We start from the raw sequence: 17,151 nt of genomic DNA, 5'->3' as shown, positions 1-17,151 counted from the left end.
TTATTGTAGTGATAAAAAGGGGGAGAATACAATCGTAAATTTCATCTAGTCCTGACTGTAACATTGTTTTAGAAAATAAATCCAAGGTCTTAAATGGATCCATGAAAATCTACTAAAATAATGTACAGGCCAAATAAAACTTTAAAAAGCCCCTTAGGAATAAAATAATTCTAATATCTAATATCTAATAATCTGTTACTGATATTAGTACAATTCAATACAGGAATGCCATTTTATGTGAAAAACTTAATTTCTAAAATGAATCCTGAAAGAAACATATTCAGTGCTTACTATGCCTCATTTCTTAGCAAAAACAGAGAATGCATAACTCTGCTTACAATTTATAAAACTTCTTTGTTTGGGGGAGGGACAAGGGAAAACCTCCCACAATTGTGAAGGTGAAAGGTATTCAAATGAAAGATAGAAATGATTTTCTAAAGGTTAAGTGTTGACTGAGCTTACACATACAATGGCTGCATGCTAGCGGGCTTCTGAACATTTTCACAAGGAATCGGAGGGATGGCATATTGAAGAAAGAAAGAAAAGGGGAAAAAAAAACCTTGTTACCACATGCAAATATAAAAAAAAGGCAACCTCAACCAATTGTACCACGACCGGATGGAGGAGCCCAGCTGACATACAAAGACAAGTCTCTGTGTTTAGGGAAGCTTGGGGTTCTGCTCCTTCTACTGCAAGAGAGCCTGACCTGTGAGTACTCCTTGATTTCAACTCTATAAATGACCCATTATTTCAGTTAAAATTTGATTGTCTGAATACTAAAAGTGAAACCTGCTTTTTGGTGACTAGCAGCGCTTTGCTTAAAGAGACCTGAGTCAACTGCTTGAATGAGACCTCTCTGCCTTGATTTGACTTAAAATGAGGCTGTCCTCTTAGTTACTGGAAGTACTGTAGGTCACTGTGGGTACTGAAGCTCGTATTATCAATATCATCATGTTGCTTATGCTGTCTTTTGTATATTGCCATGAAGACTTGCAGGGCCACTTGAACCCAATAAGAGTTATTTTCATATGCAATGAACTTTATCTCCAATGTATTATAAATGATCACTAACGTTATTGTTTTGCTGTTTCCCTATTTGCCACCAGTTGTGCTTTATTGTATTGTTACTATTTTATGGTAATTGCCAGATGAATTAAATTTTAAGTTGGGTGTTTCTGAAGTAAATGAGGTGAATATTAGAAAAAAGAAAAAGCAAAATACGTGGTAGTTACTTCAACTGAAATGTTTCCAAATGCTTTTTTAGACACAGATAAGTTTATAACAAAATGTAATGAACTAGTAATAGTATTATTTCCAGTAACATGCTTCCAATTGTAATTCTGTATGCAGCAATTAATGTGACCTTTGAAGCATGGCCTGAATGACTCAGTGGCCAGCAAGTCAAACTACAGTGAAAGGTTGCTGCCATTGCCATTACTGCCAAATAGGTATGTATTTTTACATAGCAATATGATGTTTTCACAAACATACCCAGCATGCATTTAAAACCTTGGACTCTTTGGAGGCCACAATAGAATGTGTTGGGCGCTGGCCTCCACTACAGAAGCTGAGGCTTCTACATGTCTATGGACATGAGTCAGTTGGCAACTACTGGCCAGGGGGGTGGTGGTGCTGGGTACAACGCAACACTAACACAGGGGGACAAGCATGAGGATTTATCAAGTAACAGCCTTAAAAAAAAAAAAAAACCTTTACCATCTACTCTCAGAAAACCATTGTGACCATGTCAATATGACACAAGTCACAAGTAACACCCACTGGGAAATTTGTCCACTGGGCAAATACAGTGGTTTGTTTCTTGTTCTCATTGGCCATTCTTAAATGAGTAGTTTTAAAAACATCAATAAATGGCCTTAAGAACAGTGAGTGAGTGACACATTGTAAAGGAGGTGAAAATCAGCCATAAAGTGTAAAACAGAATGTAATCTGTTAATTTGTTAATAAATGACTGGACACTAGCCATCTAATACATGGCTCTAAATGATGGCCACTGTTACTATTTAAACAAATGCATTGCTTTTGCTTTATTTTCTTTAAGCTTACAAATAGAGCAAAACCAGAAAGGTCTATTGGCAACCCTGTCCAAATATTACTAATTTACTTTATTGGCAGATTGAAGCTGGAGCAAATGGTTTCAGGATATGTGCTTTGTAGAAATATCTTGAGGATGGCTTTCTAGAAATATCTTTTTTTTTTAAGATTTTATTTATTTATTTGACAGAGAGAAATCACAAGCAGGCAGAGAGGCAGGCAGAGAGAGAGAGAAGGAAGCAGGCTCCCGGCTGAGCAGAGAGCCTGATGCGGGGCTCGATCCCAGGACCCTGGGATCATGACCTGAGCTGAAGGCAGCGGCTTAACCCACTGAGCCACCCAGGTGCCCCTAGAAATATCTTGATGATGGCTTTCAGGCCTAGAAGTAAGTTTGAAAAGATATGCTCTGGGAGATCTGCTGAACATTCTGATGAATGATTTGTGATACTATAAATGCTGGACTTCTTTACTTACTAAAATGGACAGAGCAAATGAGAAGAGTAAGACCTTTTTCTAAAGAAGTAAAGCTAGAAGTATAATCTCTTCTTAAAATTGCTGCTGTGAGGGGCACCTGGCTGGCTTAGTCGGTAGAGCATGTGACTCTTGATCTTGAGGTTGTAAGTTTAAGCCCCCACATCGAACGTAGATTACTTAAAAATAAAATCTTTTAAAAAATCATTAATGTGGATAATAATGTTAAAGGAACCATGTCTAGATACTGCTGACAGGACTCAGCATTAAAAAAGAAAATGCTGATCCTATGTGATTAGGAAGAGTGAGGTTTAGCGAAAAGGATCATGGACCCTAAAAGCTAGGCAGATCTGAATTCCAGCTCTGGTAATGCCATTTAAGAGCTGCATGGTCACGGGTAAAGTTGGCAACTTCTTGATCTCTCATTACCTCTTTTGGAATACCTACCTCACGAGGTTACAATGAGGATTATGCAAATGAAGTAATATCAATGTGCTTAACACACTGTCCAGTACATGGCAACTGCTAAATAAATATTAGTTAGTGGTCCAGCCATCTAGCTCAAGGGTTCAATTCTGGCTGCAGATTAGAATCCTCTGAGGAGCTTTTAAAGGAAACCACTGCCTGGAGCCCACTGCAGACCAATTAAATCAGGAGATCTGGGGTTGGAGCCAGGCATGGATACCCTTAAAAAGTCCTCAAAAGGATTCTAATAAGCAGCTGGGGCTGAGAGGCACTGAGAGTCTCTTCTACAAAGCACCCAATCAGTGGTTATCTCGAGATGTCTGGGGCTGAGACCCCTATTGCCTCCCAAGATAGCCTGTTTCATTCTAAAACAGCATTTCCTTAATAGGAAGCCACATCTGTCTCTGCAGTTTCCAGTCAGTAGTCCTTGTTCTGCTTTCTGAAAACACAGATCACAAGGTGAAATTCTTTTCTCCGTGGCTCTGCAAAGTGTTCCCATCTCCAGAATTGGGTGCTTGTTTCCTTCAGCTTGCTCGTATGACATGATTTGGGCTTTTCTCCCCTTTCGTTCTATGCCTGTTTCCACGTGTGCTGTTGGGATGAAACACTGCATTCCAGGTGAGGCCCAGAGGCCCTCCCAGCTTGGGACTGGCAGTAACACCCCTCAGATTAGTAGTAATGGTCTTCATCTAAGGCACTCTGTGTCTACGAATTCAGCCAAAGAAGGGGTTTGGTTCTTGCTGCAGCCACAGCAACCACAGTCAATTGCGATTTCGTTTCTTACTACAGCTCAAGCCCCTCCTGTGCTTGAACAGCTGATTTTGAGATCCTCATGTACAACTTCACCTACTTTTCCACTAAATTCCCTCTTTTATTCAATAATATTTATTGGGCTGAGAGGCAAACGAAAAGGACTTGGTTCTGAACCCTAACGGGGTTTAAAATACAGCACGGGAGGAGGAAAAAAACCCAAACCAAACCAAAGAACTACTTACAGAGGAGTTCTCACAGTCGTTTTGGCTGTCTGAGCTCTCAAAATCCTATCACTTGCCATTAAGTTCCTCTTCACTGGGGGGCAATGAGAGGTTTCTACCTGAGCTTCTGCAAGCTCCCCATGTAACCACACAATGCAAATCCCTCCTTCAGGTACCCTTTTCCTCTTCCTGGTAATCTAGATTGCATTTATCAGCTTCATTTTTTGGCAGCCCGCCATTCTTCCTAGATGGCCCTTTCCTTTTAAAATCTCAGATCACCAGAAACATGCCTGTTAGTTTCTATAAACATCGCCGACATTGGTCTTCCTGCAGTAGAGACACAGGACAGACCTGAACTCTGCAGATAGGCCCTCACCAGGGATTACATAACTTCCTCTTTATCAGTTGGTTCCTCTTCCCTGGAATCAATTTTCCCTCTTTGACAATATTTTAAACTGGAATTTTACCCTCAATGGCATGGTTTCTTCTCGATCAAATTATAGACAGACTTTTAAGAAAAGATAAGTTCTTCCAAATGTTTTTTCTCTGTGTATCATGCCACATCAAGAAGTTACTGTAATTCAAATGCACTTTACATGATAGCATTCAGAATCTGAATGTACATGCCTACAAAAACGTTTACTGACAGCAGGAACGTGGTCTTGGTCACCTTTGTTTTCCATGTAGTATTTAGCCAGGTGTGAAATATTTACTAAAGGGAGATTCGTCCAAAGGTGTTTTTTTTTTTAAAGCTAATTTTCATGGAGTACTTTTATGTGCTAGTGTTAAGTTCTTCATACACATTGTGTATTTCTACAGATAAGAAAATGAAGGCTTAGAAAAGATTAATTGGTTTGATCAAGGTCACAGAGTTAGGTCTGATTTTGGTAACCTTGCTCTGAACATCTTTATGTTACATCTGCTAAGATGTCGCTGTAGAGAAATGGGGCAGTCGCTCTAAGAAAGGAAGGTGATGAGACCTCCTGGAACCTTCTCTTCATGTCTTCTTGCTCCTTAGGATGGTCTCCCAGGCTGAGTTCTTCATATCAATCAATGCCCAGGAAAAGGCCAAGAACAGGTAGCATTGTTAACATTCTCTGTTGCCACGAACAAGTGGAATCCATACTCTATCTCTTACAAGGTTCTAGCAACAGTCGCCTAACACAGGGCACAGTAAGCTGCAGTTACTTTTTTCAAAATCCTGGAATGTACATCCTGTTTTCCATCTCACTATCACTCTAGATTTCTAGGTCAGGAGACTGCCTGGCCCAACTGGTGGCTATTGCCATCTGACTTGGTTTTGTTTGGCTGTTTTGCTCTCCTGTTGCAGTGTTACAACAAGTCTGCCTAAGGAGGCAGGTGCTCTGCTCTCTTGGTCTGCTTGCCCCGCAGGCAAATGATTTTAATACGCCCAACTCAGTCTTAAGTTGCAAAGGAGGAGATTGAGGACTCTTTCCTATTTATATCTTGGAATGGAAGACTGCCACAGTTTATCTGTCTTATGCTATGTGGTAACCCTTGTCAAAATGAATGAACACCATATCCAAGGGAAGGCGTCAAGGCAAGAAGGTGGGCAGCGGTCAGCAGTGGGCCCAGCTCACTCATGGCTGTAACTACCTTAGGGATGTCCCTTATCTTTAAGCAATGTGAGCTGTCACTTCTCTTTACCTCCGTCTCTGTTCTCTGTTCCTATAAAAAACTCCCTGTGGAAAGTGAAATAAACCTTGAACGTATACTGCAGCCATAGGAAAAGTTAGAGCAGGACATTCCTTAAGACTCTCCTACATTTACTGCTTGTTTTATGATATGGTAATGCTGCTATATACGTAGCGTAGATAGTCAAAGTTTCTCATGTCTAAAAATCAATCATGGATTATTTGGGCTTTCAGTTAAAGCAACTGCTATTAAAATGACAAATTACTTGATGCTGCATTCTGTTGCAGGTAAAATCTGAAGACATAAAAGCTACACACAAGGAACATGTCATTGAGCACCTCTGCTTTTTGATCCCTACACTGGACAATGAGAAGTCACGTGGTAACGACGATGAGTGCTTCAACCGGCAGCTGGCCTTCCGCCTCCCAGAAAGACAGCTTTATGGCCAGTCATAGCATCCAAGGGCTGAACCACTCAGGAGACCCAAGCAGTCCCAATCAACCTGGTATTACTGCTACTCCAAACGGTACCTGTCCCATGGATGAGAAACTACTCTCCAGCCTGTTAACAATATCCTACTCTGTTATTTTCATCGTGGGACTGGTTGGAAACATAATTGCCCTCTATGTATTTCTGGGTATCCACCGCAAAAGAAATTCCATACAGATTTACCTACTGAATGTAGCTATTGCAGATCTCTTACTGATCTTCTGCCTGCCTTTCCGAATAATGTATCACATTAACGGGAACCAGTGGACACTCGGTGTGATCCTTTGCAAGGTTGTGGGAACACTATTTTATATGAACATGTACATTAGCATTATTTTGCTTGGATTTATCAGTTTGGATCGCTACATAAAAATTAATCGGTCTGTACAACAACGAAGGGCGGTAACAACCAAACAAAGTATTTACGTTTGCTGTACAGTATGGACAGTTGCTCTTGCTGGATTTTTAGCTATGATTACCTTAACCCTTAAAGGAAATCATAATTCCACAGTGTGTTTCCATTACAGAGAGAAGCATAATGCCAAAGGAGAAGCAATTTTTAATTACGTTCTTGTGGTAATGTTCTGGCTAATTTTCTTACTAATAATTCTTTCATATATTAAGATCGGCAAGAATCTACTAAGGATTTCCAAAAGGAGGTCAAAATTTCCCAATTCTGGTAAATATGCCAAAACAGCCCGGAATTCCTTTATCGTACTTATCATTTTTACTGTATGTTTTGTTCCCTATCATGCCTTCCGATTTGTCTATATATCTTCACAGCTAAATAGCCCATCTTGCTATTGGAAGGAAATCATTCACAAAACCAATGAGATCATGTTGGTTTTCTCATCTTTCAATAGCTGCTTAGATCCAGTCATGTATTTCCTGATGTCCAGTAACATCCGCAAAATAATGTGCCAACTTCTTTCTAGACGATTTCAAGGGGAAGCGAGCAGGAGTGAGAGCACTTCAGAATTTAAGCCAGGATACTCTCTGCATGATACATCTGCCGCAGCTAAAATTCAGTATACTGCTTAAAGCACTTGAGAGAAACACATAAAAAGGATGAGAAAATACAACCTCTTAATTACTTACATAACTAAAAATTATGAAACAAAGCTCTAGCGTTTGCAAAGCTCAGACCTGTTCAAAGCTCTTTGCTTATTTGTGATATTTCATTTGCTTAGTTGTAAACTATTTCAAGGGAAAGAAAAGCTTATACTCATTACTAGATAGATTTTAAATCTGTATGTAACGTCTTTTCAAAATAGGCTATTAAGCTAACACTCTTAACACAGATTATAAAGTTAAGTGAAATTTATGGTTTTAACAACAGAATAATTAAAATGTCATGGTTTCTCAAGTCACTAATGTAGTTACTCAAACTCAAGCACTTAATACTAATTTCAAGTGCATTTAAAAGTAAGTTAAATGATTGGCAGACTGACAAGAATGTCAGAAAATATGTTCTTTGTCATTGAAAAAGCCTGTATAATTTGCTACTGTATTCAGTCATGCCTAAACCTTTATAACAGATGAAATAATAAAATTCTAATAAAAAATGAAGTCACCCATTATCTATCACTGTTTAGATCAAATAAAAATAATTTAAATATGGTATAGTAAAGTCAAACAACAGAGAAGCTAAGAATTTGATAGCCTAGCAACAGGATTTGAACCTGTTAGATTTAGAAGTGACTCAGCCATCTTGGACCATGCTGTGATAGAGTAAAATTGAAAACAGGCACAGCCTATGGTCTACCATGTCTGATACTAGGCTTACATCTGACAGAGCCACTTGAACATGTTTACAAGAAAACTTATACATAATGATGCTCAGTGAACTGCTGGGTCATGATATCAAACAATTGAAACGATCTGAGTTGGGTATCCATCAGCAAAGGAATGGAGAAATACACCATTCACAAAATGGAGTATTACACAGTGCTTTCATGAAATGAACTACACCTGCACGTGTCAACATGGGACAATTATCAGAAAAATGCTGAATAGAAAAACACCCCAAAACCCAACTGCAAAAAGGTAGACACACCATATGAGATCATTTTTGTAAAATAAAAAAACACATAAAATACCATATTCTTTCTGGACCTATAGATATGCAATAAAGGTACAAAATGTGCATAATATACACAGCATAACACAACCAATTTTGAGTTATATGGTTACAGCTGGAGAGATTTGAAGCAAACATGGCAAAATGTTAAGTCAGTTAAACCTGTGTGATAGTACTTGGGTATTTATTGTATTATTTTTGGCATATGGCTGAGTGTTTGTAATATTTTATAATAAAGAAAACTTAACAGATTAGAATTAAAGGGAGCAAATTCTGAAATCTTCATGTATGCTCAAAATTAAATGGAGAGTAAGCTCTAAGAAAAAGGGTTCTTATTTAGCAAGGGCTCCTGGGAACTTAGTGTGCTTCAAGGCACACAGGTGGCCAACAGGTATCTGTTGAATAATTGAATGAGTGAACAAATGAGCAGATGAGTGAGACAGGGAAGGGGGGTTGCTTAATAGAACTGATAAAGTGGGTGTATTTTTTCCCCTAGTCAATGTATCTCGATATAGCTGCACTGAACATCATACAGTTGGAATCAGGAGCTGTCATTAAGGCAACTATTTTTAAAATTTTGTCCAGCATTTATTCAGTTTTTTTGGTCACACACAGAACCAGAATGCCATTGGGTAAATATGTAAAAGTTGTTATGACAAAGTCCAAGGATCCCCTCATATGTTTGTCACAGAGTAGAATTTCTTAGAGTTAGAATAATTCTTCAAACTTCAGGTGGACCAGTGGCTGGGGAATCAATGGTAAAGAGTATGAAGAATTTTGTTAGGGTTGAATTTATTTTAATGAGACTTGGTTTGTATATAATTACTGTGCAACCGTGTATCAGTGAGTGCACGTGACTGACTGAATAAGGAACAGGTCAAAGCAGAATTATATTTAAAAAAAAAACAAGAAATATTTGAGAATAAAAATGGAAATTTGCAGAAAAATTAGCAGCTTAGAAAAAATTTACATTACTTTGCTCTGACAATGTTAGCAAATACCACCAAACTGAAATTTAGCATTTCTGTTTGTATGGTTTTAAAATGCGACAATACTGGGTGCCTGGGTAGCTCAGTTGGTTAAGCAACTGCCTTTGGCTCAGGTCATGATCCTGGAGTCCCGGGATTGAGTCCCACATTGGGCTTCCTGCTCCACAGGGAGTCTGCTTCTCCCTCTGACCTTCTCCCCTCTCATGCTCTCACTCTCTCTCAAATGAATAAATAAAATCTTAAAATATGGCAACACTAATTTTCTTTCGTGTTCTCAAAGGTAAAAAAAAAAAAATTTATATTGCTGGTAAACAATTTATATCCCTACGTGTCTCTACTATAAACGTAACAGCTTGAATGGTTAGATTACATTGCGTGCGTGCGCCCATGTGGTGGGGGGAAGGGGAGGGGCAGAGGGAGAGGGAAAGAGTTCTCACGCAGACTCCCTACTGAGCATGGACCCTGACACAGGCAGATCCCACAATCATGAGATCATGACCTGAGTGGAAATCCAAGAGTCAGATGCTTGGGATGTCTGGGTGGCTCAGCTGACTGGGCGTCTGCCTTCAGCTCAGGTCGTGATCCCGGGGTCCTGGGATTAAGTCCTGTGTCAGGCTCCCTGCTTACTGGTGAGGCTGCTTCTCTTTCTGCCTGCTGCTCCCCGGGCTTCAGCTCTCCCACCCTCTCTCTCTCTGACAAATAAATAAATAAATAAAATCTTAAAAAAAAAAAAAAGAGATGCTTAATTGACTGAGCCACCCAGGTGCCCCACACAATGGCATTCTTTAAAAAAAAAATTAAAAAGCACACTGAGTTAATTCTTGGTATAATAATTGTGGTAAAATAAATTTTGATAAAAGTCAATCTGAGCTTAAGTTTATAATGGATTTTATTTATTGACAGAAGTTTCACTAATGAAGTCTTAGAGTAACCTGAATCCTGCAAATGTTTGTACATTTTTTTTTTAGATTACATATATATTTATTTGACAGAGAGAGATCACAAGTAGGCAGAGAAGTAGCCAGAGGGGGGAGGGGGAAGGAGGCACCCTGCTGGGCAGAGAGCCCCATGTGGGGCTCAATCCTAGGGTCCTGGGATCATGACCTGAGCTTAAGGCAGAGGCTTAACCTACTGAGCCACCCAGGCACCCCATGTTTGTATATTTTTAACATGATACTGACTTACAAAATTTAAAGCTATTTATTATATATAATCTTTAATTTCTTACTAAGCGTTAGTGTTTTCAAGCAGCAAACACTTGTCCCTACATCCCCCAATCCAATGTTTAGTTCTAGAAGCATGCAGAAAAAGGTAATTCCCGAGTATACATATATCCTCACCTTGCAAAAGATACTCAGAACAAGTTTCTAAATAGCATCTAACATATGCAAAACTAAACAAGGGCAAAATAAAATGCCTGGCTGCCAGACAGATACCCAATGCTGAGTACTGCTATTCATTTTGGAAAACCCAGCAGAGCTGGGTTTGATGATGGTTAATTTTCTAAGATCAGATCACTAGAAAAAAGAAATTTTGTTCAAGTCCAGAAGGTTTTATTTTCAACTTCTTTGATCAGGTCACTAGAAAAAGGAAATTTTATTCAAGTCCAGAAGGTTTTATTTTCAACTTCTTTTTAAAATGGATTCTTCAGTCCTGCCAGTATAAAAGTAGAACTAATAAAATTACAACTCTTTGAAGCAAAGCCTTACTGAAAGTTACTCACAAGAGAAAACAGCATGAAATGGAGTTCTCCTAGCAGGCAATCTGGATTTTGCAGAAACATATTACCAGGCTATTTTTAAGGTTTTTTAAAAAAGATTTTATTTATTTATTTGTGTGTGTGTGTGTGTGTGTGTGTGTGAGAGAGAGAGAGAGAGAGAGAGAGAGAGAGAAAGAGAGAGGACACATCAGCGAGGATGAGGGCAGAGGGATTGGGAGAAACAGGCTCCTGACTAAGCAGGGAGCTGGATGTGGGCCCAGGACCCCAAGATCATGACCTGAGGTGAAGGCAGACATTTAACCAACTGAGCCACCCAGATGCCCTAGGTTTTTGAAATATGAATGGAGACTTATTTTACCAGATATTAATGTATATTCTTATCTTTCAATAAGGAGAACTCTGTGTACCAGATACAAGGATAAGCTTATCACTGGAACAGAATACACATCTCTAAGCAGGCCCTCAATGATACAGGAGAAGATTATATAACGTAATTAACGCCTCTCAAAAGAGTAGGGGCAGGAATGATCAGAGGGAAACCTAAGATTCTGTTGCTCAAGATGTGCCAGAATCTTGCAAAGTGGTGTTAAGTGAATTTTTGAAAAGTTTTCTGAGTGACTGCAACACACTTTCCTCCCTCAGAAAGAACCACTGCAAATAAAGGGAGATATCACAAAAAGCCTAGGGGAAGGAAGGGATGGATTAATAAAAAGTGCCATGCTTATTAATCAAAAAGTCAGTTTATAGCCTTACCTCATGTCACACACAAAACATTATTAAGATTATATATAGATTGTTGCGTGTAAATAATGGAACCATGAAAAGATTTAAAAATAAGTGATTGGGAAAGAACTTCCTATTAATCAAACAGCAGAAATCATAGGGAGAATGCATAGCTTATTTTTTGGTCAAAAACCACAAACATAAACGCAAAAGCTCAGAGTGGCAAAAACGTTCACAACAGTTGTGACATCTAACAAGGAGAGCCTTTTAGGTCAGGTACCAACAGACACCATAACTTGCCAAGAAACTTCTATTTTTTCATCAGAATAAAGTATTCAAAACCCAGAATGTAATCGGAATTGTGTCAGCTGAGACAGAAACTAAGGCATGCTCTCACGCTGGCTGAGGCCACGTCTTTTTTCACAGCGACGCGGCCCCGGTGAGCACACACTACGGTATGTGGCTGCGGCAGTACGTCGGTTCAGTCTGGTTTGCAGACAGACACCAGCGCTGGCTGGGGGATGGTAACAGACTCAGAGCTGGAAAGGAAGTGCTAGGTTTGTCCTAAACTTCTGCTATGCCTCTTATTTCCCCCCTTTCAAGTTCACATGCAAGAAAATGAGCAGCAAAGTTGGAGTTATTTGTATGTACCTTTTACGCTGCTAGGCGCTGGACACACATGATCGTCACTTAAACTACACTGCAAGTGGTGTCAGGAGAGCTGCCTTTTTTATAGGGGATGTGAGTTAGTAGGCTTTGACTCTACGGAAACTGACTCTGCTAAGATAATGCTTTTTGTTTTCATTTCCGTCTGCCCAAGCCCATGGTTAACTACTGAGATGTCTTAAAAAAAACAAAAACCAAAAACCCAAACCCAAAATTGGTAATAACATGTATTTGGGACAAAAAAATCTGTTTACCACTCATCCAAATTGTGTGCAGTCAAAAACCCAACATCTTAAAGGCTGGTTCTCTAGCTGTGGCACATTTGCCCACTCTGGGAAAGCCCTGCCTGAAACACGGACAGTATTCTAGTACAAGAGTCTATAGGTGGAACTGGGGGGGGGGGGTCTCGAATAAAGGTTTAGAGCACTCACCCTTAATTTTGCTTCTAGCCAAAGAAAGGCATCAAGAACCATCCTAAGATGAGATCTGGAAGAACTTTCTAATTATGGTTTGAGTACAGGTGTGGATGAGGCAGAGAATCTCTTTTTGCTTTAGGAAGTCATACAGTTACTGAAGGGTCCATAGTCAACTTCTACACAGTTCTGTTCTGGTGGGTTCATTCCACGTATCATCTTTCTTTAGTTCTAAAACATTTCAAGCACCCAAAAAAGGGGGAAGACACAACATAGCGAGCAGCAAGCACCCATCACCCAAACTGAACAGATGTTAACTTTTGGCCCTATTTGCTTCACTGTTCTCTTGTACCCAGACATAACCCCCAAAGCTAGCTTCACTAAAGCTCATCCTGAGGTATCCTCTTTCCCCAAGTTAGTATTGTCATTCTGATGCGCGTTTTTCTTCTTTTATAACACAGCTATATATAACGATAGGTATTAGTTTTTGTTTTTTAAAATGGACACAATGAATATCTTACTACTGTACCTTTTTGTAACTTTTTCACTCAATTTCTGTTTGTGCTGATATATGTAAGTCTCCTCACTCACTACACTGATACACAGGGTTTCACTGTGGGAACAAAAAATAGCTCAATTCTCCATTTCACCTGACAGTGGGCCCTTAGGTGGTTTCCACTTTTTTACTATTAGAAACCATGGTCTCCTGTATGCCCTGGGCACATGCGTGAAATTTCTCCATGGCTGACTCCTAGAAGTAGAAATGCTTGCTCATAGGGTATGCACATTCGCAACTGATCTCTGTTGTGACAAATTGCTCTCCAAAGTGATTTTATCGATGTATATACTTCTCCCAACTAGTGAGAGACAGGACTCAGGACACGAGTCTAGTGAGACATGAGTTGTTTCCCAATACTTGGTTTTGTCATTTTTACTAACTTTAGTCCATCTAGTAGGTGTGAATGGCATCTCCCTGTGGCTTTAATTTGTGCTTCCCTGATTACAATTGAAGTGGAGCATTGGCTCATGTTTTGTCCCCCCTGCCCCATTCAGGTTTCTTCTTGGGTAAATGGCCTGTTTGTATCGGGACCTCTCCCCCCACTCCGTTTCCCCCTTAATTAGTTGCTGCTTCTTTACTCATTTCTTTCAAACTGTTGAAATACCACGTATTCTGGATACTAATCTTTGGGTGTTTTTATGGGTTGTTAATCACTTCTATCAGTGTGGGCCTTACTTTCTCCTTTCCTTATGGTTTCTTTTGCCAGACACCACAAAGTAAGATGTTTTCTCTTTCGCTTTAAAGAAACTTTCTAGGAAAAAATGTAGATAAACCCTGGCCTTTTGATATACAGCTCTAAAAGACCATGCTAAAGAGTTTGCAGAGAGAATTATGATTAGCTTGGCATTTCATAAATGGAGTCCAGATGAGACATTCCCTGAGAACACAGAAATGTTTCCTTATACTACAAAATTCAAACTCCTGAGAACAGACGTGCAGATGATTTGAAAGCACAGAACATCTCTTGGACCAGGAAAAGAGTCTTGAGCATTGGAACAGTATCTCCCTCCCATCACAGTTAGGCCATAGTGGGGATCATGGTGGGCTGGATCCAATAGGTCTTCTTGGCCCAATGACAGTAAACATTATTAAATAACAGAACTGAGAGTCAGCGTACCAGCCAGGTTAGAAGGGCAGCCCTTGCCGAGTTCAGTGTCTGGCTCTACCACTTACTATATAACCTTGGACAAGCTCTCTTCCTTCTACTGAGAAATTGCTTCCTTCTACTCTTCCTTCTACTTTTTATTTTTTTTTTCTATGAGAAAATGACTTCTCCTGTTTTTCCTTACTTCCTTCTATTCTTCCTTCTACTGAGAGATTATTTAATAAGAGTTAGGAGTACCTAACTCATAGTGTTGTTATGAGGACTAAACAAGCTAATAAATATATACCTGGCCAGGAAGAAACATTCAATATATGTTATCCAAATACTCAAATGTCAAAATGGAATGGCCATAAGCTGAAGGTAAACATTGGAACTAGGAAGAGAGGCAGTGGAAGCTGGTCTGGAAGCAAGCGAGGTGGGAGGGAGGCGGGGAGTAACTCATGAAGGGTAATTCAACTTCAGCTTTCATGAATAAGAGCACTGCCCAGGACAAGAGCGGTAACAGACCGATCATGGGCTCATCAGAGCCATGCTTTGGAAGTTGAATAAGCAGAAGAGGACAGTGAGGGTACCTTGCAGGATACCAGGAAGAGTTGGGAGAATGAGATTACGTAGCCTTACAGCAAAAGACAGAAGGAAAGATATTACAGCAAAAATGTGTGTGTGTAGTTCCAGAGAGCAAGCTAAAAGGATCGGTGAAGGATGGGAGTTGCAAGAGGCACATCTCACCAGATCATGAGAGAGGGTGTCTAATAATTACAGATCTCAAATGAAATAGAGAGCTGGTGACTTACTTGTTAATCGAAGCATTTCAATATAGTATGGATCCCCAGCAGGCTGGGAAGGTAGCCAAGTATTTTCAGCATTTAATAAAGTTTGGATGAGATGTCCTTTAGATCCTGTTAATAGAAATTTTGGATCTTGCAGAACATTCACTGCATCAGCGGCTGGCAAGTAGGGGCCACCTGCAGTTCAGCTGTGCCTTCAGATACTAAAACAGTAATGCCCTCAGGGCAACTCAGGTGCACGTCTGGGGGCTGCTGCTTGATGTATGGTTGGCAGTCCCCAAGCAGTTTCCCTCATTCTTCTTTTGTGGTGAATTTGACCTGTGTCTCTTGCTCAGCACGTAGTAGGCATTTTTATTGCTAGAGAGATTGCTTTTAGGAGCTTTGTGACATTCATGTTAGGTGCTTAGGTCTCTATGCTTTCTTATAGACCCCTGGTTTTGCTCAGTAATCAGAGCGGCTAACTGGGTCACCACACTGCATTCTGAAATGGCAACAAGGCACTAAACCTGGCTCAGTAGCATGAACTCATGTGGGAATAGTAATCACTCTAATGGGTTATATTTTCCAATTTTATCCAATGGCAAACTTCTGGGCCAAGAGATTTTAATGCCTTCCATTAATACCACTGGAAGTGCTGCTACAGGCCCTTTCCTGTTACAGACATTTCCTTTCTACAGTTCCTGCCTCTTCTTGTGTTCTATTACTTATTAAGAATTTCTAGTACCCAGTCTCCCACCTCTGCTTTGTTCCTTTCCTGTACACAGCAGCACCTCTTTCTCTTCCTCAATTCAACTTTTGCTGTTTTCCTACTTTCTCTTTAAAGTGCCTTTCTCACAATTTAGTGCGGTGTTCTCTTGTATGTCCCCTGACCTGTCAGAAGCAGAAATGCCGTAAATTGTTTATACTCACAAGAAAAACACTGTTTCCTCTATATTAAAAACAACTTTCAGCTGGTTGCAAAGGGAACTGATGAGGTTTGCATGCATGTTCATATTCAGTTCCCCTTTGTGGCCAGTTAGTCTTGAAAAACATTGGAACACACAGGTCAGCTCGTGTTGGGGACGGTTGCAGAGGTCCAAATATATGTGGCAACTAGTGCAAGGAATCAGCTCAGTAAGTGAATGTGGGTCTCATGCTCTGATAGTTTCCATTTATGATCTTGCAAATAAAGAAATCTTGAGTAGTGAGTACAAACCAGCATGCTGGTGGTGGTGGTGGTGGGGAGCTACCAAAGGGTGAGCTAGATTAATTGTCATTCCACGTCCTTCTAGGCTTTAGTATTGGAGAAGTCAATGAATTTATCCAGCTTTCAGGATCACACTAGCAGAAACAGACTTTTCTTCTAGTCTTACTAAAAAGCTAGAATCTATTCTGGAAACAGATACTTAAAAAAAAAAAAGATTTTATTTATTTATTTGAGAGAGAGACAGTGAGAGAGAGCATGAGAGGGGAAAAGGTCAGAGGGAGAAGCAGACTCCCCTTGGAGCTGGGAGCCTGATGTGGGACTTGATCCTGGGACTTTGGGATCATGACCTGAGTGGAAGGCAGTTGCTTAACCAACTGAGACACCCAGGTGCCCAGATTCACGATACTTTTGATGCACTTCGTAATATAAGAAATAATCAAAACAAAACAACAGCTCCAGGACCCAAGTGGGACAGAGTGGGCAGCTCTCACAAAGTAAACTCAACTTTTCTTTTTTGAAATATTGCCCAAGAAGCCATGAACTCCCAGGTACACATACTATATTAATCCCCAAGGAAAGAGCCAATGCAAAGGCACTTCCAGGGAAAGATATAGAAAATTAGTTAAAACGTTACCACTGCAAGCACATTAAAAAATGTGGTAGATTAAAATTCTCCACAGCTCCTCCCATTCAGAGGTGGAGTCTTTTGCCCACCTCTTGAATCTGGGCAGATATGTGACTTGCTCTGACTGATAAAAGGTGGTGGACATTGCAGGACATTTGAGCAAAACCTTCAGAGGCCTTGCAGTTTCCAG

At 40.0% G+C, this 17,151-nt stretch overlaps 2 protein-coding genes across 2 annotated transcripts in view; one reads left to right on the top strand and one right to left on the bottom strand.

The window, feature by feature from the left end:
- CASK (calcium/calmodulin dependent serine protein kinase) overlaps nt 1-17,151 on the bottom strand; it is a 357,555-nt gene that overhangs the window by 139,495 nt on the left and 200,909 nt on the right. The gene's annotated exons all lie outside the window — the stretch shown is intronic.
- On the top strand, nt 530-7,676 carry GPR34 (G protein-coupled receptor 34). The gene is made up of 3 exons (XM_059385457.1): nt 530-708; nt 1,351-1,448; nt 5,906-7,676. Exon 3 carries the CDS (start codon nt 5,985-5,987, stop codon nt 7,146-7,148), a length of 1,164 nt encoding a protein of 387 aa, XP_059241440.1. The 5' UTR covers nt 530-708; nt 1,351-1,448; nt 5,906-5,984; the 3' UTR covers nt 7,149-7,676.

The sequence above is a fragment of the Mustela nigripes genome, chromosome X (assembly GCF_022355385.1).
Source record: "Mustela nigripes isolate SB6536 chromosome X, MUSNIG.SB6536, whole genome shotgun sequence".
Lineage (NCBI taxonomy): Eukaryota > Metazoa > Chordata > Mammalia > Carnivora > Mustelidae > Mustela > Mustela nigripes.
Note: the sequence above shows the minus strand (reverse complement) of the source record. Positions and strands in the feature narration are given on the sequence as shown.

Bases quoted from the DNA above. Each gene is read 5' to 3' on its own strand.
- GPR34 (XM_059385457.1), top strand. From the start codon at position 5,985: ATGAGAAGTCACGTGGTAACGACGATGAGTGCTTCAACCGGCAGCTGG.